The following is a 27,281-nucleotide window of genomic DNA, read 5'->3' on the forward strand; positions in this document are numbered from 1 at the left end:
ATAATGTATTCAGCTGAAGCCTTGATTGCCACAATCCTATTTGCTTTCTTCTTATTTTGTAGCTGGAGAATGTGAAATGGGCAACTGTCCACTGGAGGTTTCCATCCATCCTGCAGCTCTCCCTGCTGGGTGAGATGCAGCTGATTGCAGCTGCTGCCAAAGGAACCTCAAAAGAAATATCTAAAGAAGGAATTTTTAGCTCTGACTGCACACTGCACAAGCAGAGGCTTGTGAGGGCACACTGCCAGCAATTCGTCACTTCCACACACAAGAGAAATGGAGATGATGGTCAGTTCTACTGGGATGGAAAATTCTCACATCAACTGAGATGTTTACAATGAGAAAAGCTTGTGATTGCTATTTTCAAAGGTGCCTATTCCCAATCCTTAGATAAAGCCTGTCTTATTACTCTGTATATGGCAAAGTGCAATAAGCCAAGACCAAAGTAAACTAATCTTCCATCCTGCCAGGACAAAGTTTTTCAAAGGAAACCTGTGGAACCAAAGTACAGGACCACATTGCCAGCAAGCCTACTCTTCCTAAGGTAATGCCAGCAGGTGTGTGTGTGCTGGGCTGGTGCCTGGGCTTGCTCTTTTAAGATCTGTGAGTCAGACACCAAGTTGGAAAACCTAGAAGTGAGAGAGGGGCTGTGTTCCCTAAGCACTGCAAGACGCAGCCTGCTGCCGTATAGGCTGTCCCTCACCTCAGCTGCCCCTCCTGCTCAGGCTGGCTCTGCAACACTGCCACTGGATTTATGTGAGTGGTTTTGTTTCTAGAAAGAGGTTGGTAGTTCAGTGTTTGTACTGCCATGTTTGTCCCAGATACTGTGTATTTAAAAAACAAAATCAGATCTTAAACCAAGAGGATCAGACTGTTTCATCCTAATATAATCTGAGTTATTATTAATTTCCAGAGCCATGGAAATAATGACGTAATGGCACTTGCTGTACTGACGTGGCATTTTTCCAGACATGACCTTGTATGGTCCCTGAAGTCAGCACCCTTGGGAAGTTACAGCTACAGGCTTCTGCTAATGGAGATGCAGGGTCATTTCTGTAGCATTTCCCATTGACGTGGGCACTAAGATAGCTCTATGTTTCTTTGGGATTACTTCCTTTTCCTTCCCAAGGGAGAAGGTACTTGTAAAGGGTCTGACAGTGATAGAGATTATGCTACTAAGAATGCTAGTAATGCTCTTGCTATTTTATGGTGCCCTCAAACAGCTGAAATCTGGAATTTATATCACTAGTGCCTGAGAGTCAGAAGTGCAACTAACCTTTGGATTGCTAATCTTTACAAGTACTTAATAGCTTCATTTTCTTATAAACATGGGTTTTGTTTTCAAGCTTGCATGACAGCAAAATACCACTTAACAGGATTGCTTCAGGTGTGGCAAGGTTGTAACTACCACTCTTCTCCACCGTAAGTTTATGGAAAAATGTACTGCTCTTTCCAAAGTTTAAGAAAATTGACAATATTGCTTGCTACATTCTCTCAGTCTTATCATTGATGGGTGGTGACAGTTCTTAACTACAGCTACAGCACTTCTACAGCTGATTTTGTTTCACTCCTGGGGCATAGGGCCCTCATGCAATATAGAAGTAATATACAGCTTGCACAAGTTATTATATAATTCTCAAAGGCAAAAGATCAGTATCTTCCTCTGGACATCCAGTGTGATATTACAGAAAAACTGCAGACTGGAAAAATGGCTAAGTGTATTTATCGTTTTCTCCAGGCATTCAGTTTCAATTACACAATTTTCCTACGACCCTCCTTTCCCTGAACATTTAATTCATTTGGAATTATTAATGTTTACACTTTGATTAGTTAAAAGAGGGTCAAACCACCCTGACAGGTTACATACTATCACACAGCTCTTCTAGGCAGGAGCAACATGCTCTCAACAAGTTGTGCTTGCAGCTAAATGCAAGTCTCTGCTTCCTTGCTCAGTGGCACAGCCAACATTTCAGACCATCTCTACTCCTTTTAAAATACAGTTCTTTGATATTTCACCATCAGAAGAAATAGCCTGGGAGGGGAGTGGCACCAATTTAAAGAGAGGGGTGTTTTGCCCATGACAGAAAATGAGAGAAGGGCTCTGCCCAACCAAACGTGCTGCAGTGCTGCTCCATCCTTTGGCAAGAACAGGAACTGTAGACATGAAGGCATGAAAGCAATTTTAAGTCGTGCACACTAAATCACGTGCTGTGTGAGTAAATTCCAAGGCAGTAATGTAAATACACAAATCAGAGGTCTCTAGCCTTTAGAGTGGGGCATCAGTTTATAAAGAGATACAGAGAGAAGACAAGGAAAAAATACAGTATGCATTTTTACTGAAATCTCACAAGTCATTTGTCTGGGTAGGGGAGAGAAGATAAAAGTGACATCAAGCAACTTCTCACAAGTCAGTTCTGTGGGTGGGGGAGAGAGAGTGCCTTTGGTACAGTCGTGGGAAGGGTAAGAGCGCTTCACTGTGAAACTTGGATAAAACTGACATCAAGCAACTCAGAAAAAAACCTCTAGAACCTTAGAAGCTACAGAAAGCAAAATTTTAAATGAGTTACATTTATTCAGTTAAAAAATTGACAGTTAGTAATGGTCACATGAACACCAGGGAACTGTATCTACATTTCCTGACGTCAATATGAACGGCACTAGGGTTTTTCTGTTTGTTTTCTTTTACGTATATAAATCTAATGCCAGTTAAAAAAATACAAAACAAAACTGAAACCCAAGACACTGTGAAATCAACACTGCTTAAAAACTTAAAATTCAATCTGATATATTTGAAAATAAATATCTTTTACCTTTCTTGTTAGAAAAAGACAGCTCACCAACTGCTTTCAAAGCAGTTACATCTTTAAGACCATTCCCAAAAGTGTTTCATAAATAATTACCCATTGATTGATTGTCTATTAATGCAGCATCTCTCAGTCATAGCTGGGGTCTCTGTTATTAGGCCATAAAATATTTTTTCAGACACAGTGTTTTGTTCCCCCCTCTCCTTTTTATTTAGGCATACGTTCTTTGAATATAGCGTATCATGCTGGCAAAATTCATGCAGATGGCATAGCATGAAGTATCGCAGAGTTTAAAATCACCTGTTTAAAAAAGACAAAAAAAGAAAAATATAAGGAATGTAGTGTTAAAAATGATGGTAGTGAAAAAGCAACTACCCAGTCTCATGGACAACCAAGACAATTTCAAATGTTCTCTCACAGTTGTCTCATCTACTATGATTTGTTTAAATATGTCTTTTTTAATCCAAATTAATTTCATTCTCTTCAATTTTTTCCACCAGGGATAAGTAAAAAAATAAAAGGTTAATTATTAAAAGTAGTCTCTTTTCCCTTTTAATCAAAATAACCATTTTCCAGCCCTCTGACTGTACATCTAATTTTAATAATTATTTCAAATAGAGAAGCTTATGAATCTGACACATTTGACATCTCCTGATGCCGTGACATTTAAAACACTCATAACAATACCTGGGTTAAATCTCTGAAAATATAAATGATTCTTGAATCAACTTTAACATTTGAAAAAGGCCACATCTTTAAACCTTCAGAACATTTTCACACAATTTATAATCCTAAGGGACACTTAGAATTATTGAGCAGGCAAATTAGCCTCCAGATGATTCTCTCTCATAGGCAACTGTGCAACTTAAAAAGCCTCCTTCCAAGGAAGCTATCATCTGTAATCCCTTCCCCTGGCCATATAAAACACAAAGGCAACCAGTTTTAGAAGCCTTTTTAATCCTGCACTTTAAACCTCAAAGGATCACCACAAAAAAGAAACATTTTCCAGAAATGTCTCGACAGTTTTATGTGTTATTCCTTGATGCGCCCCCTTTTTAACAGTTTCACTGACTAAAGAAATAAACTGTTTTTCAAATAGTCTTTTCAGTAAAGTGCTTGTTATTACTTTAAAAAAAAAAAAAAAAACCAAAAAAACCCCAAAAAAACCCCAAAACAAACCAACCAAAAAGAGAAAGTGCTATTTAAGTCTTAAGATAATTTCTTTTTCCTGTGAAAAACTGCCTGATATATCTTTACTTTATTCATTTTTACATAAAGCTCAAATGAAACCTATTTCTTGTAAGGATGCTGGGTTACTAATTTTGGTGTTTGGCAGTAGGCAAGATGCCCACAGAAGGTGGTGACACACTGGAACCGTAGTGCAGAAGGTAAACCTTCTAGATGAAGTGGAAGGCATATGGAGAGCTCCTACTAGAATCCTTTCATATTTATATACAAATATAATATATATTAAATATAATATAAAAATAGCTATATTCTCTTTTCTCTCTGAAGTTATCGCAGACACTTTTCTTCAAAGCCTCACCCATTGCAGACAATGTCTGTCTCCTAAACTCTGTGCAAATGCCGTCTTCTTCACTCCATTATGTATCACCAGCCTGTTTCTTCACAAATACAATCCTCCCCTTAACAGACCCCTTCCCTTCTGTCAGAGTCATTCTGCAACATTTCTGCTCCAGAATCTGCAGCATCATTGCATTCATTGTCGTGCTATTTATCAGGATGTTGCAAGTAAGTCTGTAGTAAATGAGTCAGGCAGAAGCAAAAGGCTGATTAAGAAAGAGGCAACAGCCTGGTCCTCTTCTCAATAAAACTCAAGGACAGTTCAGCAATTAATTCAACAACAGGGGAAACTCCAGACCTGTTAAATATACACTTTTTAGTCACTACCTGTGAACAAAGCATCTCCATACTTGCACACAATCTGGATTAAGTTCTACACACTTGCCTTTGTAAAGTTTGCCTGATTCACATCAGGAATTCTTCAAATGTGTGCTGTATTTTTCCAGTTCCTTAGAATTTCCCCATCTTCTACTAGCTGGTAGTTCTGTAATTGAATGACCTCTCTCTGAGGCTACAAAGCATATGTTTCTCTATTCTCTTTCGCAGCCACGCTATCCCATCATCTAATTCCTCTCTCCTTAGTTTAGCCTTTTTACTGACAGACTTATTGCAACACACCAGAGTATCTGGAGGGGGGAGAATGGGAAGTTGAAATTTTTTTATATAAAAAGCTGCATCATTAATTGTCTGGCTGGTATCTCTAATTTCTGTAATTCTCAGTATAATAGCTTAATACACCTATTTTATCACTATTCAATAGTTCTAACTATTAAAGCTCTCCCAGTTTTCTTTTTTAGCACTATATTTTTATTGTAATTGGTTAAAGAAATTTGTATCTAACCTATTTTCCATTAGGCAAAGAAGTGATAGCACAGACCTCTAGTCAATGCAGCTTCATATAGAAACAGGTGGAATGGAGTGGTAGGGATAGCATAGCAAGGCAGGATTTCTTTACATAGAAAGTTACAGAAACAGGTCTCTGACAATTATCCCAGTCTGAAGAATGCCAGAAATCCCTTTAAAGAAGGGAATGTGTTCCTTGCTATGTTTGGTATTGGCATCTGTTCCTTGCTCCAGGTTGCAACTGGCTTCTTGGAGCAGAGAGCAATCAGATTCTCTTTGGTACTGTGTTTCTCACACTCTCCTTCCTTGTTCACTGCTTGGCTTTTTGGTGCCAAGCACTTGCTTTATGACTGGGGAATAACAAAGGTCTAATGCTGGGACATGTGCAGAGGCAAAGGCTGGCCCCAAAACGTAACCAACAGCATCAAAGGCTTGGCTAAACTGGTATTACCTCCTGTGGGTTTGGTTCATCCAGTAGTACAATCAAACTGTTCCACAGTACAAAACAGACCATCACCATTTCATTACATTCATTCAACTCCTCCATAGTATTCAAGATTAATCCAGCTTTCTCTCCCTAGCACTAGTTTTAACTGCTTTTACTGTTGTTTTGTTTCTAATTAATTATCAGATCTATCAGCATTTATTAATTTTCCTCTGAATTTCTGGTTTTCACAAACTAGTACCTTAAAAATCTACCAACGTTTACTTAAATAGCACATATCTGTTGGAACTTTTTATTTTCTTTATAAAGTGAAGTTGCCTTCTGAAGTCTTAGTTCAGTGATAGCTCTTAAATCAATAGCTGGTAGTGTTAAATGCAATCATGATCTCCCCCAAAACACACTTTAAATGCTTCCAAAAATGATTTTTTCAAAAAATCAGCTTATTATTCTACCTTCTGCAAAAGGAGTCCTGTCTTTTAAGGTTTACTTTTTTTTTTTTTTAAACTAGTATTACCTTAAAGATCTGAGATTGTTGAGACTCCTGTATTTCTGGCTACTGTCTGAGGGGGAGTACCAGTCAAAAATATTCATGGTCTCAACTCAGACCACTTTTAAAATTAACACAATACAGAAATATCTATGAAGTAGATACACAGGATTGGTTGACAATGTGCTAAGACTTCAAAATTGAAAATGGTTACAGATTCAAGACATTGTAATTCAAGATGTTCAACGTTATCACCTGAATTAAAATCAAGGCACTATGGGTTTTGTTGTTGTTGTTAAAATGACCCTGAATTAGTTCTGACTAATTTTTGAAGGAGAATAAAAAGATTCCAACATGGTTTAACAAGTTACAATTCTCACCACAGAGAAAGTGGTTAAAAAGTGCCCAAAAGGTTATTAAATGTAAATATATTTTTGTGCAAATTACTCCTATAACTGAAACATTCTTGAAAATTACTGTCATTTTTTTTAAACCTTTTACATAAATATTTCCAACTATGAACTATATCAAAAGATAGCTTTGGGGAATAAAATTCCAAACCATCCGCAAGAAAGCAGTGCAAATTCCTATTTTTCAAATAAAATGATGAATTCATTATGAAATGATGGATGATATTTATGAATCTGAATGTCCTGAACCCTGATGCATGATCACCAGTTCAAACAGCTTCATCAATAATTTAACTTCAAGCAGTCAACTAACCAACACACTATACCTCACCAAACAGACCTGACATCACAGACAAAGCACAAACAAGAGACTTGTGCCCACATTAAAGGTGAAAATAATGATGCATCATGTTGTAAACAAAAGGGTAGAACAGAAGAAAACATTAGTCTGAGTATGGCGTGAGAATTTAGGGAAACATATTCAAACCTACAAATAACAGATTACATTTTCATGCATCATATAAAATATTTTGCTCTTTCTCCTTTTATGCAGACATATACACAATATTTTACAGCATCTGTACAACAGAGAACTGGATTTCACACAACATTTTCAAAATATTTACTGTCCTGTAATCATCTGAAAAAAAATTAGATGGTTTTTGGACTATATTTCTGGCATTTTTTCCTGCTAATTCAAAACAATTGCTCCATGTCCATTTTAATACTTTAAAAATGTACAGGGTTGATAAAAATACCAATATTTTCAGCATTACTCTCTTTTCAGTCACATTTGGAGATTTCACCTGGACAAATTACAACATGGCAGCAAATCCTTTAGAACACAGAAACCGGGGCAACGCTCAAAGTTGGCCATGTCCCCATCATCATCTTGTGGCTTTCCTTAACAGATTCCAGAAGTTAGAAGTAGATCTCAAAGCCATGGTGCTTAGAAAGCCTTCCTACTGTTACCTCTGTAGCTTCAGTGCAACTGTTTGTGAGGCAGCCCCTCCTGGCAGTTTGCTTCAAAAAGAGGCAGCGCCCACACTACTGTGGCTGAACTTTGGAGGGATCAGTCATCTTGTCAGTTCTGTGTCGTGACAGCTGCTGCTGCTGAGACTGATGTTGCTGGTGGTGGGACTGAGTGAAAGTGCTTTGTTGTAGTGGGAAAGCAGCAGAGAGAATAAGCTGAGCCGACTGATTCCCATGAAGTAACCTGGATGTCTAAAACACAAAAATAGAAAAATATTATTTTTCCTATTGCACTGGGAAACATGGGGCTAGGTGCTTTTTACCTTTTTTTTTACCTTTTTTTTTTTTTTTTTTTAACATAAGGGTTCAATCAAAATAAGCTTCAGATTAAGCCAGCAAACAATGGAAGAATTTGTTCATACTAATACATTTAACCAGCGCATCTGAACAGTTAATAAAGCAGCTGTAATTTGGTCTTTGGAATTTCTGCGGTGATAGTAGGAATATATGGCAATTTGTCTTCACCACAAAAGCATAGCAGGGCGTAAAGAATCTATTTGAGTAAGTGTAGGTAGCTGTCCTTGCAGTCAAATGAAAAAATAGTACATGATTTGGCACAGATTACATTTAATTGCCACAGACAGAATGCACAGTCAAAGAAAATGGTGCATTTGCAGACCCAAACATCCCCTTTGAAGGAGACTTATTACTACAGGAAATGGCACTTAGTTTTAACAGTATTCTTCTTAGAATACAAAAAAAATTAAAAAATTACTGAATAAAAATAATGAAGCATGGGTACAAATGCACTAGGACATCTCAATCCTGAAATGTTCTGAAGCAGAGAGAAAGTACATCAACTGCTCCACCTACACAATCAGACTGTAAGATGCCCTAGTGAACAGAAGCAGAAAAGGTACTTTTGTCCTTTTTAAAGAGTATTTGCTTCACTTCTAATTCTAGCACTTCAGTAGTTTGTATTAAAAATACTGGACTTTTGCCTAGACCAAAATTCCAGAGTAGGAACAGACCTTTTGAGATCTTTATACTTCACATATCTGTTTCATCACAAGTCAAAATTGTATAAACTTTTAAATTTAGAAACAGAAATACAGACACTACCAACCTGCTAAACAGCCTCTCCAGTGTTCTAGCCACCACTTCATCTCCTTCACTGACTCCAGATGCTAGGTGACCCATGTTCCAGCAATCAATTGGAATCAACAAATGGCAACAGATTTCCTCATCAATTTCTTCTACCTTCTGTTTCTTTTAGAGATTTCCTATTTCTAAACTCCTTGGGTTTGTCTTCCTTCTGTTTTGATTCAATCTCTCTTCTTTCTCCACAAAAACAAGGTTCTTCCCTACTCTCTGCTTACAAAGTTACTTGCTGCTCAGCCTCCCCTGTAGCCTAGACAGAATTTCATGCCTCACATTATTGGGAAATGTCTTGCTTTGGGCTGTGTGCTACTATCCAACTATGACAGACCAACTATCATCTCTCATACCTTACTTTACATGTTAGTAAAGTTAATGAAAGAAAATGTAAGCTGTTCTAAAGCAAACATCTGGTTTTTCACCCCCCAGCCAATTAAGAGCAGCAATTCAAAGGGAAAAAGATGTAAAAACACAGGACAAGGCATGGAGTACCACTGCAGGAAAGACCACTTCTCCTTTAAGTAATAGGATCTTAGAGAACAGCTACAGAATAAACTTACCTCATGCACTGGGCTTATTTTAAGTGCTTTGTTTTCAGGTAAAGCACCCCTGGATAAACTAGCAATGCTGAAAGTGCCAGGACTTGGGAAAATTTGTAGACAGCTCTACATTCATTACCTGTAGGAACTGCTGGGGGTGCTGGGTCAGCTGTGACTGAGCTGGTTGTTGCACTGTGGTGAGCTGCTGCTGATGGTCCTGCTGACTTTGCTGCTGTTGCTGCTGCTGCTGCTGCTGTTGTGTTATTGACAAAGTCTGTGTCTGCTGCTGTTGGGCAGCAAAAGTGGGATAAGCTGTCACCACCTGTCCCATAAACATAGTACTTGGTACCATTACCGCTCCACATGCTACTGGGGCTGTGACAAGTTTTGTTACAAGTTGCTGACCTTGAGAAAATCTGTTAATAGAAAAAGATATTTTGAGTCCCTTCAGGAAAACAAAATATATGAAGCATCACATACACTTAAGAAAGGCAGATTTCTCAAAGCCATATTTTGCTGTAACAACATAGGTTTTGATAAGCCTGCAAACATGTTACTTTGGGCAGTTTAATTTCAAGGGCTGCATCCATACGGTTGAAACACGAATCACACAATCTCTTTAATGCTAAGTTCCTTTCGTATATGGTACAGCTGCATAAGCATACCATTATAAAAAGTCATCTTAAATATAGGTCTTGATTTACCTGATTTGTCTGTCCTGTGTAAAAGTGGTTACTGCAGCAGCCTGTTGTTGGTTGTTGGTCTGTGGTAAGCTAGAGGGAACCTGCACCACATTTCCTGCTGTTGGCTGAGAAATCACCATAGTGTTGTACAAAGGTGCTGACACTGTGTTCTGTGACTGACTGGCAAGAGAAGACTGTTGATTGTGTCCACTAAGTACATTTTGTTGATTATGCTGAAAAGAAATTTTGAGATAGTAAGTTGAAAATAGCCAGGGGTACTACAGCTGTTCTCCTCACTGTCACTGCCCATACTTCAAACTATCAAGTTTTTTTCTATTCAAATCAATTCTTAATTCAAAGTATACAGGTATTTCTACTGACTGGGGACTTAAAGAGTGAGACAGGACCTCAGACATCTGAATCTCTTATATTAACTTCTTTTCCTGTTCAGGTTATTTTTTTCCCCTGAATTTTTCAGCTACTTGCATACTCTTTATTCAGAATTATAATTTTACTCCTTTCGCATCTCTGTGCCCAACTTGGACTAAACTGTGCACATAATATCAAGAATTTCTTACTTGAAAGTTTGGAACTAGCCTACTGCTGAGATGGTAAAATGCATCACTAGAGTCTGCCTCTTCACAAATCTCAAAAGGAAGTACAGAATGTGGAAAAGGGTACAGAGGAGGGTGGCCACAGAAATCAGATGTATACAGAGTCTCCATACACATAATGGTCAAACACATTAGAAATGTTTATCATGTAGAAACAGCTTCTGTGGGGATACATGCTGTTGAGTGTTATGCCTCTGCTAAATTGTTACGGTTAAGTTAATGGAATAAGTTAAGAGCTGTTTCTTCATTATATTGTTAGTTTTAATGTATAAGTTGAGTGCTGTTAAGCTTTTAGGCCATGTTCCTTTTTATCTTTGCCCTTGCTGTCCTTTGTCACATGCACTGAAACACACACACACACACATTCCCCTAGATAGGTCTCAGCTCACTTCTGTTTTGATTGCATGGATTTTGTTTGGTTTTGTTGCTGCTTGTTTTTTCCTTATTGTGCCTTAACTGCCCTGTAAATAGTAGAGTGAATCTTGCCAACAAACTTTGTCGTGCTGCCACTTAATATTAAATCAGGCTTTTGATTATACCCTTGCCAATGATTTTTTAAGCAATCTCAAACACTCATTCATAACAGGGGGATGGATGTCAGGGAAGCTGTTGTCTTTCAGCTGTGGTTTTGAGCAAATATAGTACCCAGTAAAATCAATAATAGAATTTTACCTGTGTTGCAGTACTCTGCAAAGGCTGCTGCTGTATCATGTGTGGAGTATTTATATGGCCTGTGTTCATCCCACTTTGAGTCTGATTAGTCTGAACAACTTGACCTTGCATGTTTATTGGCGTAAGCTGCTGAACAGTTGAAGAATTTCCAGAAGGAAGCTGCACAGAACCAAAGTTGAGTCCAGAAGCTGACTGCTGCAAGAACATCTTAAAAAATTCCACAAGTTATACGGTCAGTATTCAGACTCAACTTTATCTGGTAAGAATCAGAATCCTGATTTCCACAGTTCTAAGCATTAACATTCACTATTGGTTCTTAAAAGGCACTATTTAGAGACTAACCAGTAATGCAGTCTACAACTATCTAAAGACAAAACATATTTGAGATGACACTTATTTTTGTAGGACCTTCCTCAGTAACACTAAATCAGAAGATCTCTGAATTACTAGATCCAGGCATAGCACCAAGAATGTGATCTTCCCTGACAATCAGGAGATCATAATGACTATAACTGACCTTTTCAACACTGTTGTAATAAACATATTCAGCACAAAAATATTAAGTTCTTCACAAGAAGCTACGCCCAAGCCTACAATAAGGCAGAATGTGCATCACTGAAGTTTTTTTTCTAGTTTTCACATTCCTGAACAACTGTATGGAAAGGAGAGCTGTGAATCTCTCCTTTTGAGACATGGATAAGGCACCCAACTGCTGGCATCTTTACACGAAATATCACACAACACTGAAAATGGCACATGCCAAAAACTCCTACTCTTCCAACAGAATTTAAGCAACATACTCAATACTTCCAGAAGTATTTTTTCTATTCTTTAGTCACAATCCAGACTGAAAATATTAAATTACCTCCTTAAAATGTTTCTTAGTTTGAGGTGATCAGGTTTTTTTTGTCTTTTAACTAGAAAAACCCAATAGGGTAATGCACCCTCTAGACATCCTGTCTTTCTGGCTCACTAACTCCTTCAAGTTTACCATGCAAAGTAGAGCCATTCAGCCTGATAGGACAGTTTAAGAAACAAAGAAGCATGGATTTAACATCTTCAGGGCTAAAAGATCTGCTAAAAACAGATCCTGCAATTTAATATTCTAATGGCTGCAAAACTTTGCAAGAATTAACAACCACTCCATCCTTTTACATTTAATTAGGTTAAGTTATAAGTTAGGCTTGGCCTGCTCAACACTGGGGCATTTTCAGATACATTCCAAAGCAAAACAGCAGCTGGAACAGCAGCTTCAGATACTATGGATTTTAGACATATTAGGCCCAGGTGGCAACTGACAGGGAATATGGAAGATCATGTTGTGCAATTAGGTGTCCAAGACACATTTCAGATGCTGGAATTCTCTAGAGATGAAACCTATAAGTGATAGATGAACTCACCTGGAGTCCTTGACCATGAACAATTTGAAGCTGCTCTTGAATCTTACGCAACTCTTCCTGCTGCCGATGAATATTTGCCTCTATCATGCGTGTTCTTTGTTCTAGCTGGTCCTTTAGGTGCTGCATAGCTCCCAATTGAGCTGAAAACTGAAACACAGGCTGTAGTGCAACGAATAAATTAAAAGCTGAGCAAAAATTACATTTTATTCAACAGAGGTAAGTACAGTCCTCTGTCACTGTCAAGGCAGGATGGGAATGAATAGACTCTGACTCAGAAGGCTGCTGGGAGTAAAACTCCGATTTATTTAAAGTACACTGCTCTTTTATACAGAGCTTTGCAAGGACCAAATCCATTGGTTCTGAAGTGAAAACAATCCACAGCATTGGTGCAGAGTGCTTGACGCACAGTGCTAGAACTTAACTATAAACAATGTGAAGAACAAGAGAGATAAAGAATTATTTACATTCTCTCCAGCTCTTTCCCAGGCCTCTGCCTGGCTAGAAACTCTCAGTTTCTTTCTTTGACTGAATCTGAGTCCCACAGTCCTCTACAGAGGCAAAGAAATCAAGCACTGCTCTTTAAGTTGCTAATAAACCATAATCTGAGGACAAATTCATGAGTATGAAAACATCACAGAATCAACATTTAATTGATGCATGAGAATTGGTGAACTAAATAAACTCCATAGCACAAGAAATTGACTGGTGTCCAAACCACAAGCACATTTATATGTGTGTGTAGCCTTAGTAATTTACATGGTACTATAGATGTTAAAGGTCTCTCATGTTAAAAATTATAATTGTGGCAGTTTAGAAAAAAAGATTCACCCAGAGCTAAAACATACAAATAACTTGGGAATACCTTAAGTCACAAAAAGCTGAAGGCTGAGCCCACAGAGAAACTATTTGCCACTTCTGTTCTTCCTCAGACATCTGCTATAGGCCCCAAGTCAGTATGACCTTTTGATACCTATATCCTGCTCTTACTACGCAGAAGCATTTCACAGATCAAGCAGCCTTGTGTTATAAGCATATGCCTGAAAGCTGCCAGCCGAGTTGATGGATTTTTAAATTCATGCCCTAAAATATTTTAGCTTTAACTGTTTTTATGTCTATCTTACTAATGCACAAGTTTGAAAACTATAGCCACACAAATAACAGGAAGAAAAAAACATAGCAAAAGTGTCAAATTACAGAATTTTCTCATTACAGTAGAATAATTTGGCACCAAAGGACTCAATTTCTAAATTAGAATTTACCATTATATTCAGAATGCAGAAGCAGAGAATTGTTTATGATGAAAAAGACCTTCAAAATCATCAAGGATAGCCACTAACCTAGCACTGCCAAGTCCAACACTAAACCATGTCCCTAAATGCTACATCTACATGGCTTCTAAATACCCTCAGGGATGGTGACTCCACCAATTCCCTGGTCAGCCTGTGCCCACAACTTGAAGCCTGTTCCAATGACTGGCAACCCTTTCTGTAAAGAAATTTTTCCTCATATACCATCTAAACCTTTCCTGGTGCAACTTAAGACCATTTTCTCTCACTCTGTTCCTGTTACCTCAGAGAAGAGACCAACACTCACATGACTACAACCTCCTTTCCTTGGGTCTCCCCTGAGCCTCTTCTCCAGGCTAAATGAACCCAGCTCCCTCAGCCACTCCTTGTCTGATTCATATTCCAGACCCTTTCACCAGCTCCACTGCTCTTCTATGGACTTGCTCCAGCCCCTAAATGTCCTTCTTGCAGAGAGGGTCTTAAAACTGAACACTTGAGGTGCATCATCACCAGTGCTGAGCACAGGGGACAATCATTGTCCTGGTCCTGCTGGCCACACTATTGCTGATACAGGCCAGGGTGCCACTGGCCTTCTTGGCCACCTGGGCAGTCACTGGTTCATGTTCAGCCCCTGTCACCATTAACCCCAGGCCCTTTACTGCTGGGCAACTTTCCAGCCACTCTTACCTCAGCCTGTAATGCTTCATGGGGTTGTTGTGACCCAAGGTTGGGACCTGACACTTGGACTTGTTGAACCTCGGCCTGTCAATCCAGCCTGTCCAGATCCCTCTGCAGAGCCTTCCTGCCCTCCAGCAGATCAACACTCTCACCCATCTGGGTGTCATCTGCAAACTCACTGATGGTGACCTCAATCCCTTTGTCCATATTATCAATAAATTTATTAAACTGGACTGGCCCTAGTACTGAGCCCTCTGGAATCCCAAATATTAGCTGTCAGGTGGATGTAACTCCATTCACCACCACTCTCCGGCCTGGCCATCCAAGCTGTTTTTCGCTCAGTGAACAGTGCATACACCCAAGCCAAGGGAGCACATTACTCCAGGAGAATGCTGTTCTCTAGGAAAATAAGTCTGTTTAAAAAATAATAAACAATAAATCTAGTTATCCATACCTGAGTCATTCCAGACTGGAGCTGTAAAGTTGCAGGCTGAGATATTGCTGGCTGTGTTACTGGTTGTCCAAGAGACTGTGAGCTTAAAGACTAGGATTAAAAAAAAATGTTCCATAATCATAAAAGAATCAACTTCATACTTGACATGAAGTATTTCTTTAAAGAGTCAAATTCAAAACAGCATCATATGAACATATACTAGAAACTAGTAAATTGTTTCCCAAAATATCTAACCTTAATTATTAGAGAATTAAGAAAACACAAGCAATTGATTATCTACATAATATAAACATAATTTTTCCACTGTTAAAAATATATACAAGCAATAGGTATAAAACAGAAATTACAACTACAAGTATTTCAGAAGTCTTAATTTCAATAAGTTTGGAAGCTAACACCTTTGATTTGTTCTTACACTAACGATTTTTAGAAATACATATTTTAATAAGCATTCTGTTTATGAAGTGAATGCATCAGTTCAACGTGAAAATGAGCACCAAGCACATGAGGTATGACAATTTCTTATACTACCAAGATTTCAGAAAGGGTATGGAAGATTCACTAATATTCTCAGTCATAAATTTGCGGTTCTCTATAGAGACACAAACAGCATTACACTGGCAATTTTACATACATACATGCATACATACATATGTATACATGTGTGTGTGTGTGTGTTTGTAGATTAAAAATCCAGAATCACAGAAAGAAGTTCTGTGTGAGTGAAAGCAGAGATCCATTCATATTCTTTCAAATCCTAATGAAAAAACCTAAATACATATATGCTTAATTATTGTATTCCTATAAAATCTAGTATATCTAAGTTGCATACTGATGACGCAATTCTAAGAGATGTATTCTAAGAGAAATTAAAGTTTACACTATGTTTTTAGAAGAAATAAAACAAAGCTTATATGGATTTAATAATAGTTTTTAAAGGTGAACGCCACTGTTTAAGTACTATATTCTTCTCTGAAGTTACCTGACTGCTCAGAGATGATCTTCTTTGTGCAGTCTTTTCATGACCAGATAAGCCTTGCCTTGGAGGAGTGCTAGTGTCCACTGTCATTTTAGTTGGTGTTGCTGACAATGTTGAGAGTTAGAACAGAAAGAAACAATTCTGTAATGCAATAATCTAATTACAGGAAGCTTTTAATTAATAAGAAAATCTGTAAAGGCTTGGACTTTTTTTTCCCCTGACTACCCACGAGTAGTGCAATCTGATAGAAATATTATACTCATATCTCATATTGTATTCTAGAAGTAAAGGTCTTTTTCAGAGTAGTCTGCAGATCTCTGAACCATCATAAAATTATTATTAACTGCCAGTTATGTATTTAATAGAATTAAGTAGAGAAAGGCCTCATTAGGAAAGCAATTCTGTTTTCAGTAGTTGGTACTTACATGAATGATCCGATACTGCAGTATGTGAAGATTTTCTTGAACTCCTGGAGGAAGCAGAAGGTGTGGGGCTGGTATCAAACCTTTCCAGTGCTTCTTTGAGACTCACTGTGTTTATGTGATTGTCAGACCCAGAATCCTGACTCTGCAGAGACAGACATGAACCACAATTATTTATCTAATCCAGCACACAATGCATATTTCTGTTAGAAAATATCTCAGACCTTTTTGTTTCTAATCAACTCCCTTACACAGGTGACCATGCAGAAGTAGTGGCCTGTTTGATGGCTGTAAGCTCTGTTTCCATTTGAGGCTTTTATCCTTGGAAACCACAGCTATATAAGCCTAAGACCAAAATGCACACAGATTTAGGCTACAAACTGACTACTGAGCTGAGCTCCTTCTGTAGCCACTCAATTCACTCTGAACAACACTGTAATGAGTCAACTGCTTATTCTTTTGAGAAAGGATGAGTTCATTCCATTAGAAGTACTGACAAATGAAACTTGTGAAACTGCCAAAGGAAAACATTTCTGAACTCACACTATATATAACATGCCAGATCATCTCTACAAGCTGATAAGACTCATTGAGCTTACAAAGACATTAATTCAAAATTAATTTTGTATACTTTGAAGAAGTTAGACAGAGTCACACAATTAAACAGCTTCTACTTTCCTATTGTGAATTTCTTGTCAATGTGTTCACCTTGGTTTTTCAGATTATGGGTACTTCCAGTCAGAAAGACCATTTATTTAGGAATCTAATGCTGCAGAAATCAGATCTTAACAAAAACTTACAGGTGTTGTAACTATTTTAACTACATGAACATTAATCACTGAGAAGGGTGTTATAGGTAGAGTACAGTTAAACACTCTTTCTAAACTTCTTTGATCATTTTAAATAGTCACATTATTTAGAGATCAAACAATTACTTCATTTGGGGACAAATGGGATAAAACCCTTTTTGCTATTGTATATTTGCTTGCATATTATTTTTAGTATGTGAAAATGTAAAATACAATTATGTAAAATACTCACTTTATCTGCTGTTATCTCTGGGAGAGATTCCTCAATACCAAGTTCTCGTCGTCTTTCTGCTCTAACTTCTGCATAACTAGAAGAACAAACCAAGAATTACTACTACATTGTGGAATGATTTAGAAAATACAACTCAAAGACCAAACTCCTCAAACCAATCTTGCTTATAAAGTATCTCAAGAAGTTTTCCAGTGGCTCTTCACACTGCTATAATTTCTCTACCTCCAAAATCCCATCCACATAGCTCCCATAATTTAGGACTGGGAGGATAGTTTAAAAAGCAACCTACCTCACAACAGTGTGCGTACAGACAATAAACTCTGGCCTGGAATTCCACTGGTGATACGTGATATAGTAATGAGTTTGCAGCCAAATCCACTGTTGTCCCTTTGTAAGGAATCTGTAGTAACATGACTTCCCTTTCCCATACTGCATTACTATAAAGATGAAGAATAAAGTTTACTGTCTTGCCAGATTGTAAATACACCAATTACATAAAAAGAGTATTATTTCCCAAGTTCCTATAGCCCAAACCCATGTCTAAATCCAGAATTAAGACAATGACCAATAACAGGTTTGAAAATTTTTCACCAGCTTTTGCACTTATCAACATTATAAAGCCTTTTAAATGCCATTGGAAGAACTGGAAAAGTATTAGTCATAGAGCTGCGCATTTCAATTTACCACAATGAAACCCCAGAAGTGCAAGACAAAGTTAAATCTGTTTTGTAGTTCTGTGTCAAAAGGAAAAAAATATGGAACAGCAATATAATAATGTCAAACAAATGGGAGTAAAGACACCACTCAAAATATCACATTTTACCAGAACAGTTGTTCAATTTAACAAATTTGCTCATTTTAATGACTTAGTTATACTCACAATGCTCATGACATTTTGCCAGATTATCCAGATCATCCACATGATAATAATCATAGCCTGATGTTCCCAAAACTTCAAATGGAAGATAACCTATTATCGGAGGTGCCCTAATTAATAAATAAATCAATGTTATTTTCACACTCATGAAGGAATCTCAAACAAATCAGAATTAATTACATAAGCTTTCTTGTTTACAGCATGTGCTCCAAAGAAAATTAAAAAATTAAACCCAACACAAGCTATAGTAGTCAATGCAGATTAGTGAACTCCAAATACTACAGCCACCACTGTGATTCAGATGCTATTGCTACTACACAGAAGGAACTGCACCTGTGATCCAAGAATAAGAACTTCCATTCTAAGCTGTGTCTAGATGTGAACTCTTCATTGGGTTCTTCAACAGTGCACATTTCCTAAAAAGGAAAAAAATAAGAATCCCTTAAAATTGCTCTAATCTAGTACCTAAGCTCTTTCAAAATTCAGACATACCTCAAGTTAGTAGATAATTCCACAATAGTTATAATGTTATTTTTAGACAGCTTCATTGGTTTTGCTTGTTTAGATGCACAGTACTGAGGTAGAATCTAATCTGAATCTAATCTCAACTGTGCCAAACTGATGCTTGGTTGATTTAAATGGACTAACCATGTCATAAGACTAAACTCAAACACAGTACTACAAACAGAAATCCATAGTTCCTGCAGTTATACTTCTAAATTGTAACACGCAAAAGAAGAGATTAAATACTCCCACCAGTCTGATTATGGTCTGTGTTTATAATGGATAAAACCCAACTTTAGTAAGATGATCACATTACTCTGACTTTAGGAATATGATTCTTCCCTTTAGTGAACCAAAAGTATTCTAAATCCCTTTGAGTGAACAGACATGTACTACAAATATTCTTATGTTTAGAACTCATGAAAAGTAAGAGAATGGCTGTACTTTCATTACAACAAAATCTAAAGGTATTCTGCACATAATTCTGAATGTATTCCACTCAAATGTATTCAGAACATTATTCAATCAACTTCTACTGTCCCTTTCAAGAAAGGGAAGGATGTCCCACTGAGTATTGTGTCTCATGCAGAGACAGTCTCAACACCAAGCACCCCAAGCCAGCCAATCCTTGCGCAAACTTCTCTAGTACTGCCTTACAAGAAGGAAGATAGATGATAGAATACATGGATACAAATACATCCCTCAGAAAATTACATTAAAATTACGAGATAAGTAAATAATTCTTTTGTTGATACCTGCACACATTTGTCATTTGTAGGAGCTTGCAATGGTGTTCCCAGTGCCAGGAACACAGTGGAATCTATTGATGATCAGGTACAAGAGTTTCCTAATCCTAAAGACTGCAATGTGGAAGCTGCTGCTACACTGGCAGAATACAACCAGTGTGGACAGGCAAGCACACAGGTGCCCTGCAAACATCTGTAACTAAAGCAGTCCTGCAGAAAAATACAGTAGAAGACCAACAGAGGGACCACTTTACATTCTTTCAGGTTATAATCCAATGAGTTTAATTGCATACTTTACAGTTTTTCAAATAGATCCAAGTTTTCTTTTTATAAAAGGAAAAAGTGACCATACCTAGGCAATGTTTTTTCCTCACAATCATCACTGTAAGATCTGAAGACAATGACTTAGAAAATGATGGAATGATGGATGAATTAGATGAAGGCAATGAACTAAACAACTCTGGGCATAAATTTACGACTGTTGATGTGAGCTCCAGTCAACAAGACTTAAGCTTCAAACCTGAAACTACCCCTAGAACCCAAAGATCATCTACTTTTCTAAAATTACAGCATTTAATAAAGCATCATTCAAAGTAAGAAAAATGACAGAGCAAGAGTATATCCTTGTGATATACTTTTGATTTGTTGCTTCTTCTGATCTAAATATTTTGGCACAAGTCAAAACGAAAAGTAAAAATCACTGAAGTGCAGGCAGTAAAACCAGAGTAAAAACATAATGGTTAGAGAGGAAATGGCAGCAGGTTAGTATCCAATTACTCAATGCATTTATATTAGTGATTTGCAGATATTCCACTGTAAAATACCCCTGGGCAGAAGCCAGCTTGTTCAACAAGGCGTCTTGTTGAAGTTGTCAACAAGGCATCTAGAAAAGAAAGGACTTTCATTTGTAACAAAAAGTATTCTGGTAAAATCCTTTTGGCTGGATTAATCCTGCCTTCTTGATAGGATAAAATCATCAACTAGCCAAAATGCAAGACAAATGTTTTAAAGAATGTGTACAACCAAATGCCTTCACTAGGAAGCAAAATTTGTGACATGTTTTGTTGCAGAAGTGGTAGAGTCATAAGCATAAAATAAAAACGTGAACTTTAAAGGTGCCAACAAGCATTGCATATCCTGAGAAATTACATTTGAGAAAAAATAATATTAAAAAAAATCATATACCAAAAACCATATACCAACTGAAAGAAAGAGTGTAAGTGATAGATGAGCAGGAATGTGCTACCTTAAATAAGGCAAGTATTGAAACACACACCTCCTTACTGGCTGCATCACACATTTGTTAGTGAAGTTACTGGCATTGTAAAATTCCTGACATACACCCATTTGTTAAAGTCTAGTCAATGCTAGCCCCAGTAATAACACAAGGTATCAAGTCTTTAATGTAAGCCCCCTTTAAAAGATTTCCCAAATAAACAGCATTAGTTGAAAGTCTCAGGAGGATCTGAAACATTCTGTAACATGGAAACTTCCTTGGGCCCTAAGGGCTCAGAGGTTCAAGGACAGGAATTAAACTTTGGCCAGAGTATAATCTGTAAGGCTTTAGCCCACAGGAGACTGAGACACTTGAAGATCATAAATAGATGTTCCTCAGCTTCCAGAAGTAGGAAATATAGAAGTTTTACTATGAACAGTCACACTTTAAAAGACAAGAGCAATTGTAAATGTTAGGTTAGTCTTTTTTTCCACAATTATTTCATGAAGCAAAAACCCCACATATATCTACCAACTGCAGCCATAACAGGAAGAATAACTTTTAGACCTGCATGGGAAGAAGTGTCACATGAAAGATTTCCATAGCCTCAGAAAGAATAAACTTTCTCTGGCATACAGTCTGGAGAGACAAAATTCCTATTCAGCCTGACAGAACTGAAGTTTATATGATTTCTCCAAAGGCTCCCTACAATGCTTTTGAAGTGCAAAGTATATAAACTGTGCCTTTTGAAGCTACCACCAACAGTCTTCAGCTTAAGACATCAGTGCTTTAAACTTAAGAGGCAGAATGTTTAAATGTTCAGAGTTCTTGTACTACAGACAGCAGTTTAACATCGGGCCACATACATTTCATGGCATTACTTTACAGCTGAATTGCAGAAACAAACGTTACATAGCAGACTGTCCTGAACCTTGATTCATATATTTGCATGAAACATAGAATCAGAATCACAATCACAGACTATACTGCACTTATCCTGAGTATTTATTTTGACAGGTTTTGGAGAGAAACACACTTACTGAACTACAAGTATTACATGCATTCAATTCTAAACATGGAAAGGCACCTTCCCATTGTACATTAGCAGCTAAGCAAAATGTTATGTTTAAATCACTGAGTTTCTGAATAACTACATTGAAACAAAAGATTTCTATTACCTCAAACCCAACTCTTCATCACTGACAAGTAATGTAAGGGCTTTCATTAAGCCCTCCAAGATTTACTTGTGTCAAACTGCAGAAAGACCACCAGCAACAAAAAATTCACATCCAAGTTTCAACAAAAATCAATCATTTCTCCAGTGAAAGTGTAATCTCAGCATAATCTTTTGTATTGTTAAAGTTCATCTTGCTAAATTATATTCCTGTGGACTTCTTAGAAATTTATTTCTTGCACTTTTCTCTTTTATGTTACTATTTAAAATTACTGTCCACCACAACTTTGATACTTTGCATAAAACTTCGTTTATTTGAAGTAAGAAACAGACACTTTCCATTTCATATAATAGAATTCCTTACGGTTTTCATTAGTATTTTAAATGTGTGCATTCTCACTGAAGTTTTTCCATTCAGAGTCCATTTAAGAATGATATAAAAGTGATTTCATTTGTACATACCTTGATAAATTGAGGTGTAGCTAATCTAACTGTGGCTACAAAGCAAACTTTCTCTTCATATGAAGGCCGGTGTGATCTCTGAATAGTTCCTTCAAAACCATTGTGCGCTGAGTTGGGAACTGAGGGCAGAGAGAGGAGATGACAACACACATGACAATACAAGTATGGAGGAAAATGGCAGCAATATCAGAAGATAAGTGGCCCAATACTTATCTGTGGTTTGCTTGTAACTTAACAGGCATTAAAAAAAGTGTTCTATATCTACACTTATACAGGAGTAGTACCACAGTAGCAGAAGTAGTTACATAGTGGTAATGGGAACACAACCATCAAGTAACTTTCTCAAAGAACTAAAACTACTGTTAATATTATATTATTACTGATAAAGCATTTTTAAGGAACTAGTAACAGTTCTAATCCTTGCTAACTGGTAAAAATGACCAGAGTACACTTTCTTCAAAAATATTTTCATATTTTATCTTTTGTATCAGGTTTGGCTAATTTTTTCTTTTGAACTCTGCAGTAAGTATTTATTTTCTAGACTTTCCATCACATTTAAGCAACACATGCTGACGACATAGCAAGTAAAGGCACAATTATGGAAGTGAAAGAATCAGGATACTCAGCTGAGAAGAAATTCCACTTATTGAATCATAGAGATGAAATCAAAAGGAGACAAAGGATGGACTAGACCTCGAAACAGATAAACCTTATTTCCAGCAGTTACCAATTTAGTTTATATTTATTGAGGTCTAGAGATGGTGATTTCAAAACACTGTGAGGCTTTTGGAAGCCCAACTGGTTTCAAAATTCGGCTCTAGATTAGAAGTCCTACTGAAGTTTCTTCATGTAGTTTCATCTTGCAGCTCCTTGCTCTTTCCATCAGAAAGAAAAGAAGCAGTTTCTTTCATTTCTATCTTAGCTTTTGTCCTTTGTTCTTCAGAGTTTATTTTGTCTTGTGCAAAGTGTGCAATGGGATTATTTCATGTGATTTAGACTGTATTTTAGAAAGGCTTTTGCATATTCTCAGCTTGGTGGCTGGTCATGGTGATTTAGTCTTGTTCAGTTTACATTCCACATTAACTCCTTTTCCTAAAGGACTGCTATGTAGCTGGCTGCAACCATTCCTGCTCATAGAGTTTGATATTCCTAAATGTAGTAACTTGTATTTTTTCTCAATTTTTCTGGGTTTTTAGAACAAAGTAATTTCTTTTCTAATTTTCAGGATGAATTATTCTCTTGTTTTTAGTGGATTATTTCATAACTGCAAACTATGTTCCATTGTTCATAACATTAATGAAAATAGTGATCAAATCCAGAAGTTGTCAATTAAAATTGCACTTTGATGGTGAACACTGATAACTTTTCCAATCAGTTTCTGCAGCTACCCTCCAGGAATTTCAATTAACATGTGCTTCCTTTACACATTTGTGAGAACAGAATATGATAACAAAAACATATTTTAAAAGTCCATCATTCATTTGTGCTTTATGCTCTTATCCGCAGAGTGTGTTACTTTTTAGTAGATGAAGCTGAACTGATTTGATGCTACTTCTACTTAAAAAATCCACAGCGGCTGCCATTCAATTCCCTGCTACCTTCCTGAAACTCATACACAGTTTAATTATTTGTTGCAGAGTATTTCCAAATATTGAATTGCAACCAATAGGTCTGCAGTTTCCCAACTCCTCATTCCAAGACTAACATGATATTTGGCCTTTTCAGGACTGTTTCTTGTCTCTACTATAATATTACATAACTGCATTTGCATTAAGACTCAACCTCTTCCCATTATGTCAGAGAAACAGTGGTACCAGATAAAAAACCCCACAGATTTATTTACAACATACTGGTTTTCATAATACTTTTGGGTGAGCTTTCTCAGAAGCTATCACTGATCACACTGCAGAACCCACTTGGACAAATAAACAGGCTTCTCAAGAAAACAGCACAGCCTGGCCAAAGAGATTAGAGATGCAGTACAGAGAAAGAATATTATACATAGCTAATAAAAATAATTTCAATGGACGGGAGTAGGAACACAATGCAGAAAACCATGTGGCTCACCCACTCATCTGAGTGGTAATTCCTGCCAAGTGAATGCACAGAACTGAAATGGGGAGATAACCTACATTTTCCAGTTGCCTCTGTAATGAGAACTGCAGGTACTCAGTACCACTAATCTTCAAGTTAGTCACCTGCTTAAATATGGCTTATGCTGAACTGAATTCAGACTCTTTACATTAAAGCATTTGCTTAAATTTCTCTCACATTCCTTTAAACAATGTTTTACAAAATACCCATTTTCTTTAATTTAAAGTATTAAGCACAATTACTACATTTTGCATTCAAATACACAGACCTGTAATACATGATAGGCAGTTTTTCTTCTTTTCCATTACACCAATATAGAAGTGATAAAATTGTTTCAAGATCTTCTTTTGAAAGCCCGATTTTAGTTCACCTACATTTTGCACCACGGCCCCAAGCCAGTTTAGCTGTGGAGCTGCCTACATATTTGATTCCAACACTGCTGAAATTACTTACCATGATTCAAACACTTGAAATTTCCTATAAATTTTACATATTCGTATGTGGGCTGCTCTTTTGGATCTATTGTTCCTCGCAGCATATGGCAACAGAATTCTAGCTGATTTTTTGCTAGAAAAAGAAATAAACAAAGTAATAGGCTATATGCTTGACTGATGAAGCACACATGAAACATGAAATGAAAAGCAGCAATAATTAAGCTGAATACAATTGAGGTACTGTAAGTGTAGTGATTACATCTGGCTACAGTGATGCCTTGGAGTGGCTACCTAGAATGGAGGCTAGACAAGATTAAGAGAATAAAGTATTTACTGAAGGCCTTCAAACAGGTACACCCAATTTCACTTTTCTTTACAATTTTCGGGGCCTGACACCGTGGTGTCCTTGAATCTTAGGCCCAGAGGGATTGTTTTGTCTGACCAACAGTTAACTAACACTTTATATGGAGTTTAGAGTTACGCACTAGTACAGTACAGGATTTGAAAAGTATAAAGGGTAAAATCAAAAGGCATCAATAGTGTCTGCTTTTAACCAGCATGACAGTAACTAACCTAAAGAACTCCTTTAGATTTTGTGCAGAAAGGGCTTGAATATTAGTGACGTGAAAACCTCTGATAACTAGAGCTGTATTAAAGAAAATGCCCTGAACTTAAGTTCACTGAAGCACATGATCCCAAACTCCATTAGGCTGCTATGCATTTATACTTGTCAACTGCTAAAACTGTCTAAATAGAAGCTCTATAAACAAAATGAACATTTCTGACACACAGAAAATTTGTAGACTGAAAGGCTACCTAATGTTGAAAATTCTACTCAAGAGCAAGGGTGACACAAAGTAACACTTCTGTTCTTCAGGGCTGAAGTATACTTCCTAAATAACAGTAGAAGAACTTGTTTAATTCCAAGTAGAGAGTTTTAACACAAGTACTGTACTGGTTTTATCTGGAATAAGGTTAACTTTCTCCATAGCAGCTCACACAGTGCTCTGTTTTGGATTTTGACTAGAACAGTGCTGTTAGGACAGGAATGTGTCTGTTACTGCTCAGCAAGCAGCACTTCCACAGTGCAAAGGCCTTCTCTTTATCTCACTCTGCCCTGCTGGTGGGGAGGCTGGGGGTGCACCAGCATCTGGGAAGGACACAGCAGGGAGAGCTGAACTAAGGGATATTCCATACTGTATGGCACTGTGCTCAGCAATAAAAGCTAGGTAAAGGAAGAAGGGGGAGACATCTGGGTTTATGCCATTTGTCTTCCCAAGTAATTATCATACATGACATAGCCCTGCTTTCCTAGAGACAGATGAACAACTGCCTACCGACCAGACGGAGCAAACAAATTCCTTATTTTGCTTTGCTTGTGCAGACAGCTTTTGACTTCACCTGCCTTTATCACAACCCACAAGTTTGCTCACTTTTAATCTTCTGATTCTTTGCTCATCCAACTGAGAGGAGTGAGTGAGTGAGTGGCTGTATGGGGTTGAGCTGCCTACAGGGGTTAGCCCAAAATAACTACTTACATTTTAAGTATTCCGGTGTCAAGGAATCACTTTCCAGCAGATGAGAAGACAATATTTTATAAATTTCTGAATGTTCCCCCTCTGGGATAAAATTAAATACACTCTGATCCACAAGATCAGACTGAAAGAAAAAGATTTAGTAAGCATTAATTAAAGTTGTACAATGTCACAAAGCCTACTATTTTAATGCAAAACAATTTCATGGTTCACTACATACTCAACAAAGCCACCTGCTGGAATACATATTAATACTTTCCAAGAAAAAAACTCACTTTGATATGCCTGCCCCATGGGAAGTGGTAAATTAATTCCTTGCTTTGATTCGTTTGCATACATGGCTTTTGCTTTGCCTATTAAATTGTCTTTATTTCAACCCATGATTTTTCTCACTTTTACCCTTCCAGTTGCCTCCCCCGTCCCACTGAGGGGTGATGAGTGAGTGAGCTGCTGGGTGAGGATGAATTGCAGTTACTGTATTTTATAATCAGTTCCACAGCTATGTACACAAAATTGTGAAAAACAGAGATGGATGCGGCAAAACTGAATAACTACTACATGCATAAATGCATTTGGTAAAGTATTCAGAAAAGAGGAATCATAAAATATATGTTTAGAATTCATAAATCACACCTAAAAGCCAGAAACAAATGTGCCTATGAGAACCTGGCAAATTCTACTAAAAGAAAAAATAAAAATCACAATTACCTGCATATTTTTAAAATTCTCAGACTGTTATCATGCATACCTTAAAATAATTCTGTCTCT

At 37.2% G+C, this 27,281-nt stretch overlaps 1 protein-coding gene across 16 annotated transcripts in view; it reads right to left on the bottom strand.

The window, feature by feature from the left end:
• Positions 1–2,265: 2,265 nt before the first annotated feature.
• CLOCK (clock circadian regulator) overlaps positions 2,266–27,281 on the bottom strand; it is a 64,221-nt gene continuing 39,205 nt past the window's right edge. For 15 of the 16 annotated variants that reach the window (XM_085577884.1, XM_085577876.1, XM_085577881.1 and 12 more), the window contains 15 exons: positions 26,517–26,637; positions 24,998–25,111; positions 22,451–22,569; positions 18,682–18,764; positions 18,352–18,458; positions 17,761–17,908; positions 17,472–17,547; positions 16,434–16,575; positions 16,012–16,112; positions 15,030–15,119; positions 12,612–12,770; positions 11,212–11,418; positions 9,947–10,158; positions 9,382–9,658; positions 2,266–7,797 (listed from right to left, as the gene is read on the bottom strand). In XM_085577884.1, the coding sequence (XP_085434010.1) occupies positions 7,621–7,797; positions 9,382–9,658; positions 9,947–10,158; positions 11,212–11,418; positions 12,612–12,770; positions 15,030–15,119; positions 16,012–16,112; positions 16,434–16,575; positions 17,472–17,547; positions 17,761–17,908; positions 18,352–18,458; positions 18,682–18,764; positions 22,451–22,569; positions 24,998–25,111; positions 26,517–26,637 (2,133 nt within the window). In that variant the 3' untranslated portion in view covers positions 2,266–7,620. The remainder of the gene's footprint in view (positions 7,798–9,381; positions 9,659–9,946; positions 10,159–11,211; positions 11,419–12,611; positions 12,771–15,029; positions 15,120–16,011; positions 16,113–16,433; positions 16,576–17,471; positions 17,548–17,760; positions 17,909–18,351; positions 18,459–18,681; positions 18,765–22,450; positions 22,570–24,997; positions 25,112–26,516; positions 26,638–27,281) is intronic. The other variant, XM_021530448.4, reaches the window with a different exon arrangement.

The sequence above is a fragment of the Lonchura striata genome, chromosome 4 (genome assembly GCF_050655825.1).
Source record: "Lonchura striata isolate lonStrDom1 chromosome 4, ASM5065582v1, whole genome shotgun sequence".
NCBI lineage: Eukaryota > Metazoa > Chordata > Aves > Passeriformes > Estrildidae > Lonchura > Lonchura striata.